The 27,790-nt window shown below is 45.2% G+C and overlaps 1 protein-coding gene across 1 annotated transcript in view; it reads left to right on the top strand.

Annotated features, from left to right (window-relative positions):
- Positions 1-15,509: 15,509 nt before the first annotated feature.
- ZFYVE26 (zinc finger FYVE-type containing 26) overlaps positions 15,510-27,790 on the top strand; it is a gene marked incomplete at its 5' end in the record, with an annotated part of 362,313 nt that continues 350,032 nt past the window's right edge. The window contains one exon of the mRNA XM_089681435.1: positions 15,510-15,632. Coding sequence (XP_089537561.1) covers positions 15,510-15,632 — 123 coding nt within the window. The remainder of the gene's footprint in view (positions 15,633-27,790) is intronic.

The following is a 27,790-nucleotide window of genomic DNA, read 5'->3' as shown; positions in this document are numbered from 1 at the left end:
CTCCTCACGAACTGTCAGCGTGACCACTCGTGAGGGCTCGTGAGGGCTGTGATTGGTCACACCAGGAATCTTTTAGAAGGTTACAACCAATGATTTTGGCTATATACCTGCTGATCGGCTGTGGTTACTCACAGTGTAGGGTATTAAGTTTGCAATCAAATAGGACTCTGTAGAAAGAGCGATCTGACTGCTTGTTTGACCTGAAATCATCTCTGATTTTAGGGAGAAAAAGCAGCCAGATCTGTGAGTAAAAGCAGCACACATAACACATGTAACACTTGTTAGGCACACTGTTATCTTTTTGATTACCTTCCCAATCACACTGTCACCCAGCTGGTGTCAATAGTACAATGTACAATGTACAGCATTATCACTGATCACTGTATTAGTGTCACTAGCGGCATTAGTGTCAGTCAGTTAGTGTCCCTCCCAGCCAATGTCTTTCACACTATAAGTTGCTGATCACAGCCATTACTAATTTACAGTTGCAAGAAAAAGTATGTGAACCCCTTGGGATTACGTGGAGTTTTGCATGAATTGGGCATAAAATGTGCTCTGAACGTCATCTAAGTCACAACAATAGAAGAACACAGTCTGCTGAACATAATACTACACAAACCTTAGATGTTGCCATGGTTTAATTGCACATAACATGTAAACATTCCCAGTGCAGGGAGGAAAAAGTATGTGAACCTTTGGACTTGATAACTGGTTGACCCTCCTTTGGCAGCAATAACCTCTACCAAACGTTTCCTGTAGTTGCAGATCAGACCTGCACAACGATCTGGAGTAATTTTGGACCACTCCTCTTCACAAAACTGTTTCAGTGTAGCAATATTCTTGGGATGTCTGGTGTGAATCGCTCTCTTAAGGTCATGCCACAGCATTTCAATCGGGTTGAGGTCAGGACTCTGACTGGGCCACTCCAGAAGGCGTATTCTGTGCTGTTGCAGTAATTTTGTTGAATTACTTGTATGCTTTGGGTCATTGTCCTGTTGCATCACCCATCCTCTGCGGAGCTTCATTTGGCGGACAGATGATCGTACGTTTTTCCTGCAAAATGTCTTGATAAACTCTGGAATTCATTTTCCCATCAATGACAACAATCCGTCCAGGCCCTGAGGCAGCAAAGCAGCCCCAAACCTTGATGCTCCCTCCGTCATGTTTTACAGTGGGAATAAGGTTTTGATGTTGGTGTGCTGTGCCTTTTTTTCTCCACACATAGTGTTGTGTGTTCTTCCCAAACAACTCAATCTTGGTTTCATCTGTCCACAGTATATTTTGCCAGTAGTGCTGTGGAACATCCAGGTGCTCTTTTGCAAACTTCAAACGTGCTGCAATATTCTTATTGGACAGCAATGGCTTCCTCCGTGGTGTCCTCCCATGTACTCCATTCTTGTTTAATGTTTTCCTTATTGTAGATGTGTCAACAAAAATGTTAGCATGTGTGTGAGGCTCCGCCCAACGGGATCTCTAGTGGTCCACGGCACGGGGTTTCCCAGGACGCGGAGTCTAAGTCCCAGTCTGCCTTTACACCAGGGCCCCTGATGGTGGGGATGGACTTGGTGCAAGACTGAAACCAGGTCGCGTTCCTGGGCACCCCCGGCGGTTGAGCCTGCTGTGAAGGGGACGACAGATCCCGATCCGAGCGGGATGGATGGGATGACAGATCCCGATCCGAGCGGGATGGATGGGCGACTGTCAGGATAGGCGAGGTCAGACTAGCCGGGTCGGTATTGTGCGGGCAGCGTGGTACAGGGGGAGTAAGCGGAGAATGGTCGGGGTCACAAGCCAGGTTCAGTAGGTAGCGGGCAGCGTGGTACCGAGGGTCAGGCAGAGGGATGGTCAGGAACGAGCCGGGGTCAGAGCAAGGAGAAGGTCAGCATAAACAGAACAGGCAGAGTTTGGCAACAAGGAAACGTACTACAGGAACAGGAACAAGACCTTGCGGCAACTTGGAGATGCACAGGGCAGCTTTAAATAGAGCGCCCTGCTCTCCCATTGGTGCGGCCGCGATCACTACTGCGCATGCGCGGCCGCCGCCGCGATCGCCGATGACTCTGCGCTCGCCAGCTGGGACGGATCGGCAATCTGCGCATGCGCGCACCGCCGAGGACCCGGGATCCCTGACATTGCCCCCCCCCCCCCCTACGGGCAACCTCCGGATGCCCAACCGACCCCTACTCAATGGCTGGTTCTGAAAAAATTCCCGCACAAGCCTTGGGGCGTGCACATTTTGGGTCGGCTCCCATGAATTTTCCTCCGCCCCATATCCTTTCCATTTAACCAGAAACTGAGTTTGGCCTCCCCTCTTCCTACAATCTAAGATAGCTTCAACTTCAAATTCCTCCTCCCCATCCACGCTTACTGCCTCCGGTGGTTTAGACCTTCGATCCGGGCAGGGATCTGGAGTTGCTGGTTTCAACAGGGACACATGGAAGACCAGATGAACCTTCATAGACTCGGGCAGTGCCAGCTCGTATGCCACCTCGTTGATCTTACGTTTGACCCGAAAAGGCCCCAAGAATTTGGGAGCCAATTTCTTTGAAGGGCAGGACATTTTTAAATTTGCGGTGGACAACCACACCTGGTCTTCTGGCCGCAAACTCAATTCCCCTCTTCTTTTCCTATCAAATGCCCTCTTATTGTCATCCTGGGCCCTTGCCATTGCTTCCTGCAATACCTTGCTATTGGCTGACAGAAAGGTCAACATATCCTGCGTGGCTGGGACTGCGACCTCCGGGATTAGATCTGGCAGGAATACAGGGTGGAACCCATAGTTCGCGAAAAACGGGGACTGTCTAGTAGCAGAGTGACTTGCATTGTTATATGCGAATTCCGCAAGCGGCAGGAGAGTAAACCAGTCATCTTGGAGGAAGGTGGTATTGCACCTGAGGCACTGCTCTAGGGTCTGATTTGTACGCTCCGTCTGGCCATTGGTCTGTGGGTGATAAGCTGAAGAGAACGATAACTTAATTCCCAGGGTTTCACATAGAGCTTTCCAGAACCTGGACGTAAACTGAACCCCTCTGTCAGATACAATATGCCTGGGAATTCCGTGGAGTCTTACCACTTCCTTAATAAACACACGTGCTGTCTCAAGGGCCGTAGGTGTGTCCTTTAGAGGTACAAAATGGGGCATTTTGGACAGGCGGTCGACAATCACAAAGATTGCTGTTTGGTCCTGAGAGGGTGGAAGTTCCACGATAAAATCAATGGAAATCATGGTCCATGGTCTGTCGGGTATGGGTAATGGGCGCAAGAGACCCCAAGCTTTATTCCTAGTGGGTTTGTTTCTCTGACAAATGGGACAGGTCTTTATGTAGGTTTCGCACTCTCTGGCCATATTAGGCCACCAGAAAGTACGCTGCAGCAGCTCCAAGGTCTTACGTACCCCAAAGTGCCCGGCCAGCGGGTGATCGTGGCAGTAACCTAATACCAATGTACGAGCCTCCTCAGGGACCACAATCTGATCTTCCTTCCAGAAAAGTCCTTCCCTATTTAGTAAGGGGACACCGGGTGGACCTTGTATCCCTACGGACGCGGTCTGCAGTTGCGAATGGAGCTCCAATTGGAGGGCTAGGAAATTTCCTGGGGACAGGATAGTGTCTGGCTTGGGATTCTCTTCGGGATCCCCAAACATGCGGGAGAGCGCGTCTGGTTTTGTGTTCTTAGACCCTGGCCTATAGGTTATATGGAAAAAGAACCGTGAAAAGTACAGCGCCCACCTGGCTTGACGTGGCCTCAGACGTTTAGCTGTCCTCAGATATTCTAGGTTCTTATGATCCGTAAAAATCAATATTGGGTGTACCGCTCCCTCTAACAAGTATCTCCATTCCTCTAGTGCCACCTTGATCGCCAAGAGCTCCCGATCCCCGATATCATAATTCCTTTCTGCAGGAGTTAGTTTCCTGGAGAAGAAAGCCACCGGGTGCATGAGCTCTTTGATGCCCTTCCTCTGGGACAGGATCGCCCCGACCGCATTCTCGGATGCGTCCACCTTCAAGATATTTGGCAAGGACGAATCGGGGTGGCTCAAAATAGGAGCTGCCGTAAACAATTCCTTTAAGGCTTCGAAAGCCCTCTGTGCCTCAGGTGTCCATTGGAAGCGAACCCCCTGCCTGGTCAGCTGGGTGATCGGGGACACTAGGCCCGAAAAGTTCTTAATGAACTTTCTGTAAAAGTTTGCGAAGCCGATGAAGCGTTGGACCGCTTTCTTGTCGGTGGGGGCTGGCCAATCTAAAATGGCCAAAACCTTTTGGGGATCCATGGCTATTCCCGTGGGAGAGATGGTTAGACCCAGAAACGAAATACTACGTTGTTCAAAGCAGCACTTGTCTGCCTTGGCATATAAGCTTTCTTTGTGGAGCGCCATGGTGCTGATTGTTGGGGCAAGGTCAGATGAGTCTGGGCATTTAAAACCTTTGAGCTTGACATCACCTGGTCTTCCCAGACGATGATTGAGAACAATCCATGACACTGGCAGGTCTCAGCTTTACAAAGGGGGCAGTGCATGCTATAAATTCTGCAGGGTGCCCAAACTTTTGCAGACGCCATTTTTTTGTTTTCCGTTATTTTGAAAGTGTAAATGATGGAAATAAAATCTAACTTTTGTTGACATATTATAAGAATGTCTAATCTGTAATTTGATGCCTTTTGGAGATTTTTCCATCTTTCCTTGGCTTCTTTATGCACATTAATACAAATTTTTAGCTGGGGTGCCCAAACTTTCGATCCCCACTGTAGGTAGTCCCTGAACACATCGTTTATGAAATGCTGGAAGGTGGCAGGGGCGTTGCATAGGCCGAAGGGCATAACCAAATATTTATAGTGTCCGAATCTGGTACGGAATGCTGTCTTCCACTCGTCCCCCTCTCTGATACGGACTAAATTATAGGCACCTCTCAAGTCTAGTTTAGTGAAGACGGATGCTGACTTCAGCCTCTGAAAGAGTTCGGGGACTAGTGGTAGCGGGTAACGGTTCTTTACTGTGACTTTATTCAAGTCCCGGTAATCTACGCAGGGCTGGAGGGACTTGTCCTTTTTCTACAAAAAGAAAATGCCCGCCCCGGCTGGTGACGTGGAGGGTCTAATAAACCCCTTATGGAGGTTTTCATCGATATATTCTTTTAGTACCCCTAACTCTCGTTCGGATAAGGGGAATATCCGCCCAAATGGAATTTCCGACCCTGGGAGGAGATCAATTGGGCAGTCATAAGCTCGGTGCGGGGGGAGAGTGTCCGCCCCCCGCTTGCTAAACACATCCAGAAAACTATGGTAGACTGAAGGAATGACTTGCGCCAGCTCCGCATCTGTCTCTAGACACAACAAAGTCGGCGGAATCGGGGGGATCTTAGGGAGGCAATGCTGCTGGCAGTATGTGGAGAGGAACTGGATAGAACCCGCCTTCCAATCCACCTGGGGATTATGGGCTCGTAACCACGGGAGCCCCAAAATAATTGGAAATAATGGGGATGCTATGGCGTCCAACCGAAGGAGTTCTTCATGATGGGTCGATACGGTAGTACGGATAGGTGGGGTCTCGCGGTCCACCACCCCTGACTTAATACGTGACCCATCTGCTAGAAAAATATTCAATCCCACCTCCTTGGTTTGTAGAGGAATTTGTTGCTGAACTGCAAAGTCTAAATCTATGAAGCAACTACACGCCCCAGAATCCACAATAGCCGTGGTCACCACTGTTCTTCCCTGGCTGCTGAAGTGACACAAGTACCGCTAGATAACTAGTGTTGCCCACACTGTTAGAAGTGACCGTAGAGAAAACAGCGGAACACTTACCCCTCTTGGCTGGACAGGTACGTACCACATGGCCTGCTCCCCCACAGTAGAGGCAGAGATGGTTGCTAAGACGCCTCTGGCGTTCCTCAGGTGTAAGTGTCGGCCGGATCCTTCCCGATGGCCCAGTCTCAGATGTATCCATAGCATCCTGATTCTGGCTTGCCGGCTGAAACTGGGTTGAAGCCTGAGGGGGTGTTACCATTGGTCCTTGTCCTTGGTTGCACCTTTCCTGCCTGCGCTCCCGCAACCGGCGGTCAATTCGAATAGTCAAAGCTATTAAGGCCTCCAAAGTGCTAGGTGTGTCTATTCAGGCCAATTCGTTCTTCAGGGATTCAGCTAACCCTATGCAGAACTGGTGGTGCAGAGCCGCCTCGTTCCATTGGCTGTCACTACGCCAACGCCTGAATTCGGCGGCATAGTCCTCCACTGTCCGGTGACCCTGCCTGAGCGTATATAGGGCCCTCTCGGCCGTTGCGGTGCGCAGCGGGTCGTCATACAAGAGGGCCATAGCCTCAAAAAATACTGTCACTGACTTCAACAGTGGGTCTTGATTCTCTCGGAGCCGGTGGGCCCAGTCCTGGGGTCCCCCCTGTAGTAGGGAAATAATGAACCCTACCCTCACTGATTCGGAGGAAAAGGTCCGAGGCTGGAGGTCAAAGTATAGCTGACAGGAGTTACGAAAGGCCCTGAACCTACTTCGGTCTCCAGAAAAACGTTCCGGTGTGGGGACACGGGGTTCTGGTGCGGGTAACAACCCCGGTGTCTCCCTAGTGGGTTCCCCAGGCGCCCTGGTAGAGGTAGCTAAGGTCTGCATGCGACTGTCCCATTCCGCATAACCTTCCTGTAGACCCCTAATTCCCAATGTAAGGGTCTCCATCTGTTGGCAGATGTCGTCCAGAGGGGAAGTTCCCCTTCCAGGCTCAGTCATGGCCGCAAGGTACTGTCAGGCTCCGCCCAACGGGATCTCTAGTGGTCCACGGCACGGGGTTTCCCAGGACGCTGAGTCTAAGTCCCAGTCTGCCTTTTCACCAGGGCCCCTGATGGTGGGGATGGACTTGGTGCAAGACTGATAACAGGTCGCGTTCCTGGGCACCCCCGGCGGCGGCAGAGGGGTCCCGCTGAGGATATGTGCCCGGGTTGAGCCTGCTGTGAAGGGGACGACAGATCCCGATCCGAGCGGGATGGATGGGATGACAGATCCCGATCCGAGCGGGATGGATGGGCAACTGTCAGGATGGGCGAGGTCAGACTAGCCGGGTCGGTATTGTGCGGGCAGCCCTGGGTTAGAGTAAGCGGAGAATGGTCGGGGTCACAAGCCAGGTTCAGTAGGTAGCGGGCAGCGTGGTACCGAGGGTCAGGCAGAGGGATGGTCAGGAACGAGCCGGGGTCAGAGCAGGAGAAGGTCAGCATAAACAGAACAGACAGAGTTTGGCAACAAGGAAACGTACTACAGGAACAGGAACAAGACCTTGCGGCAACTTGGAGATGCACAGGGAAGCTTTAAATAGAGCGCCCTGCTCTCCCATTGGTGCGGCCACGATCGCTACTGCGCATGCGCAGCCGCCGCTGCGAATGCCGAGGACTCTGCGCTCGCCGGCTGGGACGGATCGGCAGTCTGCGCATTGTGCGCACCGCCGAGGACCCGGGATCCCTGACAATGTGCCAGAGATTTCTGTAGGTCTTTAGCTGACACTCTGGGATTCTTCTTTACCTCATGCAGCATTCTGCGCTGTGCTCTTTCAGTCATTTTTACAGGATGACCACGCCTAAGGAGAGTAGCAACAGTGCTAAACTTTCTCCATTTGTAGACAGTCTCTCTTACCGTGGACACATGAACATCAAGGCTTTTGGAGACACTTTTGCAACCCTTTCCAGCTTCATGCAAGTCAACAATTCTTGATCGTAGGTCTTCTGAGAGCTCTTTTCTGCGAGGCATGGTTCACATAAGACAGGGCTTCTTGAAACCAGTAAACCCAAAACAGATGTGTGTTTTTTTTTAAGGGCAGGACAGCTGTCAGCAACACATCCAATATCATCACACTGATTGGAGTCAAGGTTGGCTCACTCCTGGCTCCAATTAGCTCTGGGAAAAGTCATTAAGCTAGGGCCTCACATACTTTTTCTTCCCTGCACTGTGAATGTTTACATGTTATGTGCAATGAAACCATGGCAACATCTAATGTTTGTGTAGTATTATGTTCAGCAGACTGTGTTCTTCTATTGTTGTGACTTAGATGACGTTCAGAGCACATTTTATGCCCAATTCATGCAAAACTCCACGTAATCCCAAGGGGTTCACATACTTTTTCTTATAACTGTAGCATCTGTTTTGTTAGGGTTTTGGGGGTTGTATTTGATTTGTGCAAAGAGAGATCACACAAATTCTTATAAGCAAAACATTTATTACAAGTAATGAGAGATACAGATAACAAATAAGAAAATTTAACAAAAGCTGCCATTTCCACCACGGGTCCCTCCATTATATGGCGTGGCCAATGATCAGAACAGATGCATGCTTAACGCAAGCTCTTTGTCAAGCCCAGTATTTCCTGTCTAGCTGTGTGTTATATACTGGACTTGTGTATAAGCAATCGACAACCCACCCCCCATGCAAACATAAAGGAGAGCAGTGGTCTGGCTTGGTTTGTCCAAATAGTCATATTCCTTTGTTATTTAAGGTAACCAGACCTTGTCCAGGAGGACAAGGGCTATAGGAATAGCCCTTTAACCAAGGCTTGGAGGCATTCTTAAACATTTGTGAGGCCAACATTAATAAGGAAATATGAAATATACAATTTCCCCATCAGCATCTATAGCTGCATAAAGTTTATTAGATGTACTTTAGTTTGTAGACACTTTAACCATCACACAAACCAATTAACATACAGTTATTGTGATTTATGTTTGCCAAAGTCATGCAGAATAATACATTTTGGCCTAAATTTGTAGAGAAACGTGATTTTTCATAAAACCACTAGATCGGTGGTTTTTATAACAGAAAAAATAAAGTATAGTTTTTGGTTGGGGGTTATTTTTTTTTTGGGGGGGGGGTTTATTCAAAGCTTTGTGTTAAAAAAAAAAAAAAAAAGAAATATATAAATTTAATTTGGTTACATTGTTTCATGACCGAGCAATTGCCAGTTAAAGTAGAACAGTGCCAAATAGCATGAAGACCTTTGTTAGGTCAAGTGGGTAAATAAAATTCTTTATCACTTTTTATTCATATTTTCAAATTGGCACCAAAGATCTCCTATGGGCCTTTTCAGCCTCTTCCTGTCTAAATGCATGCACTCTAAGCCTAGGGTCATGCTCATGTGCTGCCGGAAACACCACTATCCATGTGCATTTCCAGCATTGCATTCCAATCACACTGTCCTTGTGATCTGCAGCGGGTGTCAATGCAATGTTAACGACACTTCATACGCATGTAGCAAACAATGTGCATTTGCCTGCATCGGATCTCATGGTACAAAACAACCATGCGATCCAGTTGTGGTGAGGTTCCAAATTTGGTGCAAGTAACTTCTTTGTTGCGATACAGGCAATTTGAGCTCATTCAAAATTAATGTGCTCAAATCGTACTACATTGAATCACATGTGAATGCACAGGAATGCTGTGTGTTTCCTTTGCGATTCACATGTGGTTCATAGTGTGAACCAAGGCAAAAACTGGCAGCACGTATTTTACCATAGAGGGTTATCCAATGGTGACTTCAGTGGACCATACCTGCAAAATATGTTGATTGGATCGGTTTTTTACAGTCTAACCCAGGGCAATTTGACAGTCTTTTGACAGAAGAAAGTAATTGACAGGGACAAAGCATTGTTGGCTTATAACAGGAAGTAATGGCACAGAGAACCTCATGGCAGGATCTCCAACTCAACCCCTCTGCACCTACAGGTGAAACTCGAAAAATTAGAATATTGTGCAAAAGTTCATTTATTTCAGTAATGCAACTTAAAAAAAACTAATATATGAGATAGACTCATTACATGCAAAGCAAGATAGTTCAAGCCGTGATTTGTCAAAATTGTGTTCATTATGGCTTACAGCTAATGAAAACCCCAAATACACAATCTCAGAAAATTAGAATATTACATGCAATCAATAAAACAAGGGTTGTACATAGAACAATATCGGACCTCTGAAAAGTATAAGCATGCATATGTACTCAGTACTTGGTTTGGGCCACTTTTGCAGCAATTACTGCCTCAATGCGGCGTGGCATGGAAGCTATCAGCCTGTGGCACTGCTGAGGTGTTATGGAAGACCAGGATGCTTCAATAGCGGCCTTCAGCTCTTCTGCATTGTTCGGTCTCATGTCTCTCATCTTTCTCTTGGCAATGCCCCATAGATTCTCTATGGGGCTCAGGTCAGGCGAGTTTGCTGGCTAATTAAGCACAGTAATCCCATGGTCATTGAACCAGGTTTTGGTGCTTTTGGCAGTGTGGGCAGGTGCCATGTCCTGCTGGAAAATGAAGACAGCATCCCCATAAACCTCATCTGCGGAAGGAAGCATGAAGTGCTCCAAAATCTCCTGGTAGATGGCTGCGTTGGACTTAATGAAGCACAGTGGACCAACACCAGCAGATGACATGGCTCCCCAAATCAACACAGACTGTGGAAACTTCACACTGGATTTCAAGCATCTTGCAGTGTGTGCCTCTCCATTCTTCCTCCATACTCTGGGTCCTTGGTTTCCAAATGAGATGCAAAAGTTGCTCTCATCAGAAAAGAGGACTTTGGACCACTGAGCAACAGACCAGGTCTGTTTTTCTTTAGCCCAGGTAAGACGCTTCTGACAACGATTGTTGTTCAGGAGTGGCTTGACAAGAGGAATACAACATTTGAAGCCCATGTCCACATTCCGTCTGTGTGTGGTGGCTCTTGATGCACTGACTCCAGCCTCAGTCCACTCCTTGTGAAAGTCCCCAACATGAATGGCCTTTTCCTGACAATCCTCTTCAAGTTGCGGTCATCCCTGCTCCTTGTGCACCTTTTTCTTCCACACTTTTCCCTTCCACATAACTTTCTACTAATGTGCTTTGATACAGTACTTTGGGAACATCCAACTTCTTTTGCAATTATCTTTTGAGGCTTTCCCTCCTTATGGACGGTGTCAATGATGGTTTTCTGCACAACTGTCAGGTCAGCAGTTTTTCCCATGATTGTGATTCCTACTGAACCAGACTGAGAGACCATTTAAAGGCTCAGGAACCCTTTGCAGGTGTTATGGCTTAATGAGCCGATTAGAGTGGGGCACTTTGAGCCTAGAATATTGTTCTAATTTTCTGAGATTGTGGATCTGGGGTTTTCATGAGCTGTAAGCCATAATCATCACAATTATGACAAATCACGGCTTGAACTATCTTGCTTTGTATGTAATGAGTCTATCTCATATATTAGTTTCACCTTTTAAGTTGCATTACTGAAATAAATGAACTTTTGCACAATATTCTAATTTTTCAATTTTCACCTTTTTTTTTAAACCTTAAATACATTGCATTATTCCAGTTGTTTTCTAGCTGGTCTAGTGACACTGGGTCATTACGAAGTGGCACTGATTAAGCATCTCATTTGCTTGCTACTGGCATTGAAGACCATGTGTCAGGGCTCCGGGTATGACCAGAGGTGTGTGGACTGACACAGGGAAACGCAGGCTTCAGATATAGCAGTGATGGCAAACCTTTTTGAGCCCGAGTGCCCAAAACTGCAACACAAACCAACTTTTTTATTTCAAAGTGCCAACACTGCAATTAACCACTTGCCTTCCTGGATGCACTGACAGACGGCACTGATCAGTGGCACTGCTGGGCATCATTGATGGGTCGCACTGATGGGCAGCACTGATGGGCGACACTGCTGGGCAGCACTGACAGGTGGCACTGCTGGGCAGCACTGACAGGTGGCACTGCTGGGCAGCACTGACAGGTGGCACTGCTGGGCAGCACTGACAGGTGGCACTGCTGGGCAGCACTGACAGGTGGCACTGCTGGGCAGCACTGACAGGTGGCACTGCTGGGCAGCACTGACAGGTGGCACTGCTGGGCAGCACTGACAGGCGACACTGCTGGGCACTGATGGGTGACACTGCTGGGCACTGATGGATTACACTGCTGGGCATCATTGATGGGTGGCACTGATGGGCGACACTGCTGGGCACTGACATGTGGCACTGCTGGGCAGCACTGACAGGCGACACTGCTGGGCACTGATGGGTGACACTGCTGGGCACTGATGGGTGGCACTGCTGGGCATCATTGATGGGTGGCACTGATGGGCGACACTGCTGGGCACTGACATGTGGCACTGCTGGGCAGCACTGACAGGCGACACTGCTGGGCACTAATGGATGGCACTGCTGGGCATCATTGATGGATGGCACTGATGGGCAACACTGCTGGGCACTGACAGGCGACACTGCTGGGCACTGACAGGCGACACTGCAAGCAGTTAATCTCACCTCTGGCAGCGTCGGTGTGGCTTCCAACCCAGCAGCTCATTCCCATCCACTCTGAACACGTTGCCCCTGGCCCCGGAGCAGTGTGGGAGCCTCTTCCTCTCTTCCGCGCCAATCCCCGGGTACATCACCCCTGGTGCCAGAGCCGCATTGGAGCCGTTTCCTCACGCCCACCCTGGCCCCAGAGACATGTGGGAAATGTAGTTTGATGGGGATCCAGTGTGGACGAGATCTGGATGGCCGGTCCATGCGCGCTCATCATGCTCTTCTTCCTGGCGTGCCCACTGAGATGGCTCTGCGTGCCAGCTCTGGCACGCGTGCCATAGGTTCGCCATCACTGAGATATAGTATAAACAATATCATTTATTTAAGACTAAACAATACATAAACGCAATGCAAGACTAAACATAAACACAGGGCAAACAAACCAAACCCCCAACAGATAACAAAAGAACAATACTAAGCGTAGTCGGCCAGGCGGGGTCGGTAGCAAAGGGGCAGGCAAGGTACAAAGGAGCAGGCAGAGTCTAGTCAGATGGGCCGGGTCAGGAACAATCAGGCAGACAAGGTACCAAAGGAGCAGACTGGAGAGTGGTCAGGAATAGCAGAGGTCAGGACAGGAAGAGTTCAATCAGAGTCAGGGATCAAGCAGGATCAGACAGGAAGCAGACAAGATGCAGGTACAGGGGCTCTTGGGAAACATACACCAAGGCCCTGATCACAGGCCTGGCCATTCCTTAAATACACCTGTTGTAATCAGCTTCAGGTGATGGCTCATTGTAGGAGTGAGCCTCTGGTTGCTGAGAGCACCCGCTGGCCAGCCCTGGTACTGCAGCCCACAAGGCAGGTGAGTCCCACCACTATTGGCGAGTCCATTCCTGACACTATGTTTTAAGAGATCAAAAACTCTTTGTGGCAGTCAGTCTACCATGCTAAGAGATCATTATTAGGGATGAGCTTGGCCGTGTCTAGACATAAGTCAAAGCCGATAGCCATTCATAGGTGGCAGAAGCAATTGTCCCACAGCTGCACGCATACAAGGGACATGTATACGTACGGCTGTGGGGGCAGGTAATGCTTCAGCTGTTTATGATTGGCTGTCAGCTTAGATAGGCTGCTGGGGGGATAGCTCAGGCGGATTTTGACTTTTGTCCAAATACACTTCAGCTCATCTCTCCTCATAAAGGATACTGCTGGACCTTAAAAGGCTTTTTCAAATAGTTAAACCATGTCTTGAAGTGATTGTTTGTTTTTATTTACATAAATATGAACAAAGCATATCCTTCTATGGTGTGTACTTGTGTCCATCCAGAGCACTAAGGGGCATTTTTGTCTGCTGCCTTGTTCCTGTGCTATCAGCATGAATCACTTCTGTCAAGTTTTCCTGACACTAAGAGAAAAAAGGTGAAGGGGAGGGCACAGCCTGTAATTGACAACCTCAGCTCTGTTCCTGTGTGCTGTGTTAAGGAGGTGTGTCCCTTCCTTCCAATCAGCACTCGACTCTCCTCACTGAGTGTAACTTCAGCTTCCCGCCTTCTGCTTTTCAGAGCTGAGAGATCCTGTGTAATTTCTGCACTTTGGATGTAGGGGACAGTCCAACAGATAAACAGGTACAACTTATGTAGGAGGATTTGTTTAATTTCTGTGCATCACCTGAGGCCAGTCACTTCACTGGGTATATGCAAGGGTTTGTAATGACTTTACCCCCAGAATACTTTTAAGGTGCTTGAATTCTAAGCTTTCTCTAATCTGGCATAGATTACTACTTGCTACTAGTTTACAATATGCAAAGGTATAGCCACTAGATAGGGATTTGTCAGGGCTCCAGGTATGACCAGAGGTGTGTGGACCGACACAGGGAAACACAGACTTCAGGTATAGCGTGTAACACAATATAATTTATTAAAGACGACACAAACATAAACGCAGTGCAAACAATCAAACTCAACACTTACATAAATATGTACAACCAGGTGCAATAAACCTTAAACTAATAGGTACCAGTGCAGTCAGGGCTGGAGAGGTGGAGCGGTCAGTCAGGCCGAGTCCACAGCATGGATTTCCTCAGGGTGCGGGGTCTAAGTCCCAGCCTGCTATTCACCAGGGCCCCTGATGGTGGGGATGGACTTGGTGCAGACTGGAACCAGGTCGCGACCCCTGAGTGCGTCCGGCTGTGGTAGAGAGTACTAGCACTGGGGTGCAGGAACGGAGTCTGATGGGAAGAGGCAGGCAGACTTACTAGAGGTGATCTGTGCTGGATGGATCGTCGGGTGAAGTAAGCGTAGTCAGACAGGCCGGGTCGGTATCGTGCGGGCAGCGTGGTACAGGAGGAGCAAGCAGAGAATGGTCGGGGTCACAAGCCAGGTTCAGCAGGTAGCGGGCAGCGCGGTACTGAGGATCAGACAGAAGGATGGTCAGGCAAGCCAGGGGTTCAACAGGAGACGGTCAGCAGAGGTCAGGATCAAGCAGGGTCAGCAACGAGGCAGGAACACAGGATACCAGGTGCAGGGGCTCATGGGAAACATACACCAAGGCCCTGATCACAGGCCTGGTCATTCCTTAAATACACCTCCTGCAATCAGCCCAGGTGTTGGCTAACTACAGGAGTGAGCTTCTGGCTGCTGAGAGCACCCGCTGGTCAGCCCTGGTACTGCAGCCCACACGGCAGGTGAGTCCCACCACCAGTGCTGAGTCCATTCCTGACAGGATTGTTCTTTGGTTTTGCCTAATGTTTAACCTACTAGTGGTAGGACCTGTATACAAGTGTTGAAGACTGTCCTCCCCTGAGGAAATAATGAAGAAAATATTTTATGGGGAGTATCAAGATCCCCTTTTCCTATTTAGGCCTTGTTTTATATATGAGGGATGAAGTCAATAATAGCAGTATCAAGTGCCAAGTATACTTTATCTAATGTATGTTTTTTACATTGTGTTTATTGCTTGTTTTTAAAGCTTTGCCAGACTGTGGACCTGCGTTCTTAATTAACCACTACCTACTGACTGCTTATGTGTGGCATCATGGAATAAGACCCATGTCCTTGCTGCCACATATATGCGTACGGTCGGTGGGAAGGGTCACTGTAAACTAAAGTAACTGTATGTTTAAAATGTGTTTACTATGAACCTGCTTCCATTTGGGATTTATTTTTTTATTTTGCTGCAGCAAGATATTTCATTCTACCATTATTAAATAAACTTTTGTTTAAATTCTGGTTTTTGTTTAAAGCCATGTCTAATTTTCTTTTATAGGATTATAAGTTATGTGAAGACTGGGGGCAGTTTTATCCAATTCCAAAGGATCTTTTCATAGATGTTTATATTGACCACTTGCTGCATCTTCTAGACAACAGAGACACAGAAAGATCTCTCCAGGTACAAAAAAATTCTAAAGTGAAAAAAATGTATAGGCCCTGATTTACTAAGAATTGAGTCTACCAGCAGACTCTGAACATTCAGGCAGACTCAATTAAGACCTGCCAGTCTTCTGAGAGGCGTCTAGCAATCTCATTGAAAAGCGTCTACTTTTCTGTTTAGTAAATGTGGAATCGCGCCTGGCACATTTTTAGGTGCAATACCAGATATGTTTGCTAGGTGGCGCACAAGCGCGTGCTTTGTCCTGTTGGCTTTTTTATGTTTGCATATGAGAATACTTAAAATGTAAAATAAAAAGTAAACCTATATTATAATTTTTTTTTTTTTTTTTTGCTGTTTCTCCAAAATGATCAGACAACTAATGCATTTACTAATGAATGTCATACATTCTATTTTCAAATAATAAACATTTTCACACTTATCTCAAATAATTTTGAATGTCTAGTTCTAAGTTCCCAATATAATGATATAGCTTCCTTCTCTTTAATCATGTAACTATTCTATGTTAAAGTCATAGTGCAGTGCTATAAATGCATGTGATCAATAATGAATGCATGTAAAATCCAAAAAGTGAAAATAATTGCAATAATGATGTAAAATGGTAAATGGTGCTAAAATAAGTTCAGATAATCCTTCCTGAATAATGGAATGTCCTCCTGCATGGAGTTTGCATGTTCTCCCTGTGCTTGCGTGGGTTTCCTCCGAGTACTCCAGTTTCCTCCCACACTCCTAAGACATGCTGGTAGGTGAATTGATTCCTGTCCAAATTGGCCCTAGTATGTGTATGTATGAATGTGAGTTAGGGACCTTAGATTGTACGCCCCTTGAGGGTTAGGGACTAATGTGAATGTACAATATACAGTTGCAAGAAAAAGTATGTGAACCCCTTGGGATTACGTGGAGTTTTGCATGAATTGGGCATAAAATGTGCTCTGAACGTCATCTAAGTCACAACAATAGAAGAACACAGTCTGTTGAACATAATACTACACAAACATTAGATGTTGCCATGGTTTAATTGCACATAACATGTAAACATTCACAGTGCAGGGAGCTAAAAGTATGTGGGCCCTAGCTTAATGACTTCTCCCAGAGCTAATTGGAGCCAGGAGTGAGCCAACCTTGACTCCAATCAGTGTGATGATATTGGATGTGTTGCTGACAGCTGTCCTACCCTTAAAAAACACACACCTGTTTTGGGTTTACTGGATTCAAGAAGCACTGTCTGATGTGAACCATGCCTCGCAGAAAAGAGCTCTCAGAAGACCTACGATCAAGAATTGTTGACTTGCATGAAGCTGGAAGAGGAAAGTGTCTCCAAAAGCCTTGATGTTCATGTGTCCACGGTAAGACAGACTGTCTACAAATGGAGAAAGTTTAGCACTGTTGCTACTCTCCCTAGGCGTGGTCGTCCTGTAAAAATTACTGCAAGAGCACAGCGCAGAATGCTGCATGAGGTAAAGAAGAATCCCAGAGTGTCAGCTAAAGACCTACAGAAATCTCTGGCACATGCTAACATTTTTGTTGACACATCTACAATAAGGAAAACATTAAACAAGAATGGAGTACATGGGAGGACACCACGGAGGAAGCCATTGCTGTCCAAAAAGAATATTGCAGCACGTTTGAAGTTTGCAAAAGAGCACCTGGATGTTCCATAGCACTACTGGCAAAATATACTGTGGACAGATGAAACCAAGATTGAGTTGTTTGGGAAGAACACACAACACTATGTGTGGAGAAAAAAAGGCACAGCACACCAACATCAAAACCTTATCCCCACTGTAAAACATGGCGGAGGGAGCATCATGGTTTGGGGCTGCTTTGCTGCCTCAGGGCCTGGACGGATTGTTGTCATTGATGGGAAAATAAATTCCAGAGTTTATCAAGACATTTTGCAGGAAAACGTATGACCATCTGTCCTCCAACTGAAGCTCCGCAGAGGATGGGTGATGCAACAGGACAATGACCCAAAGCATGCAAGTAATTCAACAAAACAATGGCTGCAACAGCACAGAATACGCCTTCTGGAGTGGCCCAGTCAGAGTCCTGACCTCAACCCGATTGAAATGCTGTGGCATGACCTTAAGAGAGCGATTCACACCAGACATCCCAAGAATATTGCTACACTGAAACAGTTTTGTGAAGAGGAGTGGTCCAAAATTACTCCAGATCGTTGTGCAGGTCTGATCTGCAACTACAGGAAACGTTTGGTTGAGGTTATTGCTGTCAAAGGAGGGTCAACCAGTTATTAAGTCCAAAGGTTCACATACTTTTTCCTCCCTGCACTGGGAATGTTTACATGTTATGTGCAATTAAACCATGGCAACATCTAATGTTTGTGTAGTATTATGTTCAGCAGACTGTGTTCTTCTATTGTTGTGACTTAGATGACGTTCAGAGCACATTTTATGCCCAATTCATGCAAAACTCCACGTAATCCCAAGGGGTTCACATACTTTTTCTTACAACTGTAGCATCTGTTTTGTTAGGGTTTTGGGGGTTGTATTTGATTTGTGCAAAGAGAGATCACACAAATTCTTATAAGCAAAACATTTATTACAAGTAATGAGAGATACAGATAACGAATAAGAAAATTTAACAAAAGCTGCCATTTCCACCACGGGTCCCTCCATTATATGGCGTGGCCAATGATCAGAACAGATGCATGCTTAACGCAAGCTCTTTGTCAAGCCCAATATTTCCTGTCTAGCTGTGTGTTATATACTGGACTTGTGTATAAGCAATCGACAACCCACCCCCCATGCAAACAAAAAGGAGAGCAGTGGTCTGGCTTGGTTTGTCCAAATAGTCATATTCCTTTGTTATTTAAGGTAACCAGACCTTGTCCAGGAGGACAAGGGCTATATGAATAGCCCTTTAACCAAGGCTTGGAGGCATTCTTAAACATTTGTGAGGCCAACATTAATAAGGAAATATGAAATATACAATTTCCCCATCAGCGTCTATAGCTGCATAAAGTTTATTAGATATGTAAAGCACTGCGTAAATTGACAGCGCTATATAAGTACCTGAAATAAATAAATTATTGCACTTTTTGGATTTTACATGCATTTATGATTGATAACATGCATTTATAGCTCTGCACTATTACTTTAACATATTTCTATTCTGGGACTGTTGCCAATACCCTGAGTGCTAGCTGCTACCTTCATATCTATACCTAGATTTATATTTATCTTGTGAAATACCATTTTAGCAGTCTATATAATTTGACCAGCTCTCGCTTTATCATTTTTAAACAATGTAACTATTCTGCATTGGAACTCAAACTCTGTCTCCCACGGTGGCTTAGTGGTTAGAACTCAGAATTTACAGCACTTGGGTCATGGGTTCTAGTCCCAGCCATGGCTGCATCCCAGTTTGCATGCTTTCCCTGTATGGATGTGTTTCTGCCAACACTCCAAAGACATGCTGTTAGGTTAAATGGGCCTAGTACATGGCTGAGTTTCTGCCCTTAGACATTATGAATGTTAAAAAAATTGAGATCAATTTCCTGGGTTGTGTCAGTGCCAGTAATATTAATCAATTAAGATTTTGTGTAATGACTAGAAAGTGGAAAGGGGGTGTGCGTCCTGTTCTTCTGACAAGTTGGAAATGTGCAAGTTTCATACTTTGTATATTTCATTGTAACTTTTTTTATCTTCTTTTAAACCTATCTCCTTATACAACCTGACCCCCTCCCCCACCCCATCATCACCTGTCCCATATGCAAATCTATGGATCACGCCCCACTCTTTCTAACTATTTATTTACTGATCAAGTGAATGTGTCTCATTTTCTATCATCTACAGCTCAGATCTCACATTATTATATGATTGCTGATTGTATCTCACCACTAGTCTGATTGAATTCACAATTCCTGGTCAGTCCCGTTCCCTTACCTCTAATAACGTTTAGGGGCAGTTCACACTACATGTGTTTCAGTTGCTTTTTCGGCATCACAAACGCACAGAAAGAAGGTTATATGGTTGACAATGTCATAGTTCACCTCAGCACTTGCATTTTCAGCATTGCAGGTGCTGTAAACAAAGTTGACCACGCTGCATTGTTTCTGCACAGAACTGTACTGGAACGCATTTGAAACGCCCTTGAATGTACTAAAACGCACATGTCCCTAATTAAATTGAATAAATAGAAAGTAGAAAAAACTAACTGGAAGGGATACAAAAATGCAATGCGTGTCCAAAACGCATCCAAAATGTACTGGAACATATTAAACATGCATGCCAAAAGGGCATGCAAAAACGCATCAGGAACACATCTAAACTGTTTCTATAGTGTGAACTGAACTTAGGACTTGTTCACACCATTGGTGGTGCAGAAACACATGCAAGAACACACATTTTCCAGCACAGCAAAGAAATGCAATGCCTTTTGCAGATGTGCACAGGTACCGTGATGAAAACGTAATTGGACCTACACACGTCTATTAAAAACAGACCCATTCACAGCCACCAAAACGCATGGCACCACACTACTGTGCGGTTAGGTGCAACACACTTTTAAAATAATATGCCTGCAGTATTTTTGCATGTTCCCACACGTTAGGCAGCCCATTAAAATTAATGAGCTGAGGAAAAAAAAAAGTAAAAAATGCCCCATTCACACAGGTCCTCTGGCCTGTACAGCATGAATGAGTGGGTTGTTCATGTGGCTAGAGCCACCTGTTACACTATGGGGAGACAGCAGCTGTATGAACACAGGTTTTAATCAAACAGGTGTGAAGGCGTGGGGAAGTGGCCCTGAATGCTCACTGTCTGTGTTCAGGGCTGTACACCTGCACCCATATGCTTGTCAAATTATGCACTGCAGCATTTCCATAGTGTAACATAGGTTGCCTGCAAACGGCGATAGCCACAAAAACAAACCACTGATTCCCACTCTACAGGCCACAGCACCCATGAGCCCCAAGACCTCAATTACACACACAGCTTTATTTATGAACTCAGTACAGTTTTATAATTTAGATTTCATAGGAATATGGTTGGGATTATGACCATTAATAATATTTTTAGTGTATTTTTACCATAAATATAATTTGGATATTTTCTCTGGCGGTGGGGGGCTGTCAGGTATGCTGTACGGGGCCCCATGATATCTAACAGTGGCCCTGGGTGTATGCTTGAACCTTTGTTATGTACTTCAATGGATCTAGGAATTGGACATGTTTTCAACTGAAAATACAACAATTATTAGTAATGTTTCCCCGGCAAATGAGGATCAGCTCCTCGGTGGAGAACAGCAATCTCGCCATGTCCAGATGTGGTCTGGAATTCTACAAAAGAACAATTCACAAAACTAAAAAATAAATTTGCAAATTACCACGAAACTCTCCTAACTACACTCCCATCCACTAACACTCCCCACTACCACTTCCGGTTGTGTGCAAACATCCTTCCGCAAATGTCATGGCGTATTTCCGGTATGAAAGCTGCTCTAGCGCCTCCTCCAACAGCCATCTTGGCGTTTAATTGTGCACCATAGTTATTTTACATGCGGCTCCATTGTGTATATGACATTCCCAAATATATGTTTGCAGTTCTATTGTGGATTTGGCATTGGTGAATGTATGCTTGCAGCTATACTGTGTATATGAAATTGGCGAATATATATTTGCCGGTAAAGGCCCAAAGTCAACATAAATTGGGGGCCCAATTTATTACTGTTAAGAGGATTGTAGAAAAAGAATAGCTAGCTGCACATTGAACACGACCTATTGATTGGTACATAACATGGTCTTGTGGTGAAAAGGGGGCTTTTGGTTTGTTATTTTGGACATACTTGCATATGTGCGCTCTAACAAGGAAGATTTGGGCATGTTATACAGCTAGCAAAAATAGGTGTTAGGGGTGCTAGTACATTTATTTCAGATACTTATATAGCGCTGTCAATTTATGCAGCGCTTTACATAGATGTGGTAAATTCACATCAGTCCCTAACCCTCAAGGGGCGTACTATCTAAGGGCCCTAACTTGCATTCATATATATCCTAGGTCCAATTTTGACAGGATCCAATTAACCTACCAGCATGTCTTTAGAGTGTGGGAGGAAACCGGAGTACCCAGAGGAAACACAGGCACAGGGAGAACATGCAAACTCCAGACAGGAGGTGCCATGGTTGGGATTCGAACCAACGAGCCTAGTACTGCCAGGTGGAAGTGCTAACCATTTAGCCACTGTGCTACATTCAACTAAAACATGAAATAATCCCCCCAAAAAATACATAGTCCAAATGTTTATTGATCAAATACACATTCCACATTTATTTGGACAGCAACAAGTACGTACATTCAATATCTTGGTAAAAATAAAACAAAAAACAAAAAAAAACAGGATTGATGTTGCTAAAATAGATCGGTCCTGCTCATAAGAGCTTTCAATCTAAAATATTATACTTCTAATGAACTGTGCTTTCACAGGTTACAGCAGGAAACAAATGGTTAATATGAATCACTTAGGCTTATCCACAAAACAAGTTGCAGATCAAAATATCAATATAAAAAATACATACGTGCCAAAATAAAAACACCTCCTACCTCCCCAAATCCCCCACACATACATTTCTCATCATGTTTGTCTGAAAACTGCATTTCATTCTAAATAAAGCAAACTTGGAAGAGCAGAGCAATTGACATGTGTTAGGATTACAATGCAAAGATAATAAACACACAATCATTGTACAATAAAACACAAACACACCTTACAAGGAATAATATGCAAAACATTTACAGCCCACATCAAAACACAGCGTGAGTGTGGCCTGGGGCAATTCACCACAATATCTCTTCCTCCCCAAACCACCACAGACAAGGACTTGCAGAAAATAATGTGGCCTGTACAAGGCAAAAATCAGACACTACTGCATCTCTTTATATAAGGTAGGCCACACCCACCACTGTCATTCATTTGGTCAGAGAAAGTGTTTGCACCTGATTAATTCTCTTCCCAGCTGCATAACCCTTGGTATACAGGCCCCACAAATCAGAGTCAGAAAGAAAGCCACAGTGAAGTGTACCTGTGCAGCATACAACAGAACATTGAACAGGGATGTAAAAGGGAACCCTACTGGCAATATTTCTTGGCCCGATGGGCACAACTCACTCCAGATTATCGCATGAGTTAAGGCAGTCACATGACCACATCTCGCATGCAAAACTGAAAATGTCAATTCCCTTTTGCTAGTATGCGGCATTTCCCATAAATCAGAAAAATACTCAGGAATTCAAACGTAAAAAGACCTTACACCCCGGTCAGATCAAAGCGGATTTAGAAATTGTGCGACGTACAGTGAAGATGCTGATTTCCTTACGATTTGCAAGAAATCTGACACAGATATCTATGCAAATCTTCACAAAAGTAGTACATGTACTACTTTAGAAATCGGTGTCGGAAACACACCCATGTGACTGCTCTAATAGCAGACAATAGGGTGCGTCTTGGCATACGATCTGCAAGTTGCATGCCATGCAAATCGCATGCCAAGTCGCATCCAGGGTGCACGATTTCAGGTGCGATTTGGGAATTGAAATTATACCTGTTATCGGATCTAATGAATGTGGATGTGAGTATCTTAACATAAGCGATTTGCTGCAGCACAATTTCAAAATAGTTCTTGTCTAACTTTTTCAGCATTTTGTAGTGATTTCACATATAGACTACAATAGAAATAGCGTTGCAAAACACAATTGAAAACACAATAACTCATTGGTAAATCTACAGAAAACACGGTGAAATTGCCAACAAAAAGCACAATTTTAAATCGCATCAAGTGGGAACCAAGCAGGCAATTCAACAAAGGAAATACATTTTTGAAGGCATGCGGTATCTGCATGCTCAGATAAGGGTCTGTTATGGATTTGGGGGGGGAACTCCATGCCATTATTTTATTAATTTTTTTTTTTAATCCTCTTATCATGGTTTGACAAACTTTCTCAAAAGGAGGTGGAGTGCAAACCAGCATTATCAAATCAATCATTAGTCCAGGCGTTTATCTCATCCCATCGTTTGACATTCACATAAGGTACAACTTTAAAGGTGTTTGAACAGACAAGGTCTCATTCTAATTCACATTCTAGGGATCATTTAGACAGAAAGCAAAGATGCTGCCACCAGCACATGTATGTTAGGGTAGTCACACGGAGATCATGCAAATTCATTGCCATGGTTGGGATTCAAACTAACAACCCTAGCGTTGTGAGGCAGCAGTGCTAACCACTAATCCACAGAGCTGTTGAACACTAATCCCACCTGTATTTCTGTGGTGTGAATCAACCCCAAGTCCCTGGGCAAGGTCAGTGTAACTAGCCAGATATCTCAAATGTGACACAAATGTTGTGCTATGTTGCCAATTCAGATGTATGTTAGTTCTATGTATCCCAATACAAAGGATTACAATACTAATACAGGCGTAACTCCGTTTACCAACACCTCGGTTAACGTAATTTTCGGTTTACAAATGAAAATCCATTAAAAATAATGCCTCGGATTACACAATTGTTAATAATTTTTTTTTGCAATACAAAGGGTATGTCGGTGCTGATTTTCAAATGCTAATGCCAGCCTTTTTTTTTTTTCACTATAGTTCACAAGCTTAGAAGTCACTTTCCCCGAAGTTACAGAAAACTTTGTATCTTTTAATAAACTCAAAGTAAACATTGTTTCCTTTAGAGATATAATTCTAAGAAAACTTTCTCTTTTAGCTGGGGGAAGTGACAGGTGACTTTCTGAGCTATAGTGAAGAAAAAAAAGGGAGAATTCCATTTTAAAACCAGCACCATAATAAATTAAAAACGGCATGGGGTCCCCCCTCCCATCCACACCAAGCCCTTCGGGTCTGGTATGTATTTTAAGGGGTAACTCCACACCAAAATGTAAAAAAAAAAACGTGATGGGGTCCCATCCACACCAAGCCCTTTCGGGTCTGGCATGGATATTAAGGGGTAACTCCATGCCAAAATTAAAAAACTGCATGTGGTCCTCCCCAAAATCCATACCAGATCCTTATCCGAGCATGCAGCCTGGCAGGTCAGGAAAGGGGGGGGGGGGCGAGCAAGTGCCCCCCCTCCTGAACCATACCAGGCCACATGCCCTCAACATGGGGGGGTGCTTTGGGGCAGGGGGGCCCCCCCCCCCAGAAGCACCTTGTCCCCATGTTGGGGACAAGGGCCTCTTCTGTTAGTGGGATAATTGATCGGCCGTTTTTCAGGATTTTGGCACATTCTGTTTATCTGTAAATTTGGAAAAAAAATTTTGCCCATCGGCCGATTTTCGTGGCAATTATCGTCAGATCGGCCGATCTTTTTACCCGAAAAAAAAAATCATGAACTGTGACCTGCAAGAAAAAGAACAAAAAGAACAAAAAGAAAAAGAATTTAAAAAAAAAAGAAAAATGCAGGCCATAGACAGGACGAAAACTGACCGATTATTTTTACCGTTGGTGGTAACATCGGCCTATTGAACGACCGAGTTTTCTTTTTTTTTTTTCTAAACGACCGGTTTTCGACCCGTCTGTGGCCTGCATTAATGTTTCAGCTGTCAGTGCGGTTTCCTGAATTTTAAATAATTTCCTTCAATTAAATAAATATTTAAAAAAACTACGTGGGGTCCCCCCTCCCATCCATACCAAGCCCTTCAGGTCTGGTATGGATATTAAGGGGTAACTCCACGCAGAAATTAAAGAAAAAACTGTGTGGGGTTTCCCCTAAAATCCATACCAGACCCTTATCCGAGCATGCAGCCTGGCAGGTCAGGAAAGGAGGGGGGGGGACGAGCGAGCACCCCCCCTCCTGGACCATACCAGGCCACATTCCCTCAATATGGGGGGTGCTTTGGGGCAGGGGGGGCCCCCCCCCAAAGCACCCGAAAAAAGAAAAAAAAAAAAAAGCTCTGATCTTGACAGAGGCTAGCTGCCTTATGCAGTGAGTTTCTCTCTGACAGTTCTTAAATAGGTAAGGGGCGGGGCCAGCTGGGGACATCAAGCATATGATCCCACCCCATGTGACATCAATGATGTCACATGGGGCGGGGTCACTGGGATGATGTCCCCGGCTGGCCCTGCCCCTTACCAATTTAAGAACTGTCACCCTGTCTCTCCACTGAGGCTAACCAGCTTTATGCAGGGGACAGGCTGACAGTTCTTAAATAGGTAAGGGGCGGTGTCAGCCGGGGACATCAAGCATGTGACATGGGGCGGGGTCATTCGGATGATGTCCCCGGCTGGCCCCGCCCCTTACCTATTTAAGAACTGTCAGAGAGAGACTCACTGCATAAGGCTGGTAGCCTCTGTCTAGAGCGGAGCTTTTTTTTTTCTTTTTCGGGTCGCCGCTGTGACATTGTGATTGACGTTGGATATACTTCGGGGGACATTGTTTTTTTAAAGGACTTGTCAAAGACCCTGTACTGTTTTTTTTTTTTTTTTTTTTTACGCTACACTTTTGCTTTTCTTCGTGAATTAGTAGCAGGACTATGTACCGCATACTCATTCACGTAGGGGGGGGCCTGGGATCTTGGGGCCCCCTTGTTAAAGGGGGCTTCCAGATTCCGATAAGCCCCCCCGCCCGCAGACCCCCACAACCAACATGGGGACAAGGTGCTTTGGGGGGGGGGGGGCCTGCCCCAAAGCACCCCCCCATGTTGAGAGCATGTAGCCTGGTATGGTTCAGGAGGGGGGGTGCTCGCTCTCCCCCCCCCCCTTTCCTGACCTGACGTGACTCCACGCTGTTTTTTTTTGTTTTTTTTATTTCAGCGTGTAGTTACCCCTTAATATCCATACCAGATCTGAAGGGCTTGGTATGGATAAGAGGGGGGACCCCACACTGTTTTTTTGTTTTGTTTTTTTTTAATTGCAGACCTTTTATTTTTACATTCACCTGTCAAAATAAATATTATCTAGACCTTCAAAATAAGTAAAATCATTACAGAAATAATTATAAAGGATAAGAAACAAAAATAGAATCAATAGAACTAAGGAAATCAAATTAGAATATATATAGATATGCCTAGTGCTGTTTGTTAAACACAGTAGACGCGACCGAGTGCCGTCTGCCAGAGGACTCCACACAGAGATTTACTATTGAACAGCGGCTAAAAAGCAAGCGCCCACAGAGGACGTATATAATGTGTTCTGCACATGCGCATTTATATCGGACAAATACGCAGCACAAGCGTCTAGTTCTTCACTGTGTCGACTTGCTAAAAAAAAAACTTTATAACACATTTAAAATTTTTTGGGAAATGGCAGATATTATTTAAAGTGAAGTCCTGATATTTGGCAAACCAAATTTCGATGTGAACATGTTTCTGCAGTGATTTTTCATGGTGTTAGACGTGCCTCTTAGCAAGTCTGCTTTTTGAGTCTGATTCCTGATCTGTGTCTCGTTAGGAAATTCGATTTGGCGTCTACTTGTTGATGCTTCACTTCACAAATCTCTTAGCGGGGTAAAAGTAGATGATCGCTGGTAAAAATTAGACGTTCGCCCACGGAAATGCGCCTAGGCACAATAGTAAATCAGGGCCATAGTGTCTAAAATCTTGCTTAAAATAAGCCTTTCATGTAAAAATAGTTACGTAATTATAGTCGTAATTGGTAAAAGACATAAGTCCATCCAGTTCAGCCTGTGTGGGTATGCATTTATGTCTCCAACACTTCCCATATCCCTGTATATTAGTTACATTAAGATGCCTATGTAAAAGATTTTTTAAATTGTTAACACTTCCCGCTGATACCAAATGTTGAAGGGTGTTTCACATCCTTACTATTCTAACAGTAGAGAACTCCTTACGCAGTTTAAGGTTCAACTGTTTCTCGTCCAACTTCATTTAGTGACCACATGTCCTCTGGAATGTCCTGAAACTTAACAGTTTCCTCCCTATGCTAGAATTACCATTTAGATATTTTTTTAATGCAATCATATCTCCTCCTAAGTGTCTCTTCTCCAGGGAAAATAGGCTTAGTGACAAAAAAGAATGAAAATTATTCCACATTAAATCCTATTTAGCCCTTCACACTGCAGGTGCGTTATACAGTATGCTGCATCTTTGGTGCAGTTTTTCAAAAGCACACCAAAAAGGCTTCTTCCATTGTAAATGTCAATGCAAATGCACCAAAAGTATTTGGGTATGCATTTATGTCTCCA

This window comes from Staurois parvus, unplaced genomic scaffold (assembly GCF_062004578.1).
Source record: "Staurois parvus isolate SC_StPar_1 unplaced genomic scaffold, SC_StPar_1.0 ptg000267l, whole genome shotgun sequence".
In the NCBI taxonomy this organism is placed as follows: Eukaryota; Metazoa; Chordata; class Amphibia; order Anura; family Ranidae; genus Staurois; species Staurois parvus.
Note: the sequence above shows the minus strand (reverse complement) of the source record. Positions and strands in the feature narration are given on the sequence as shown.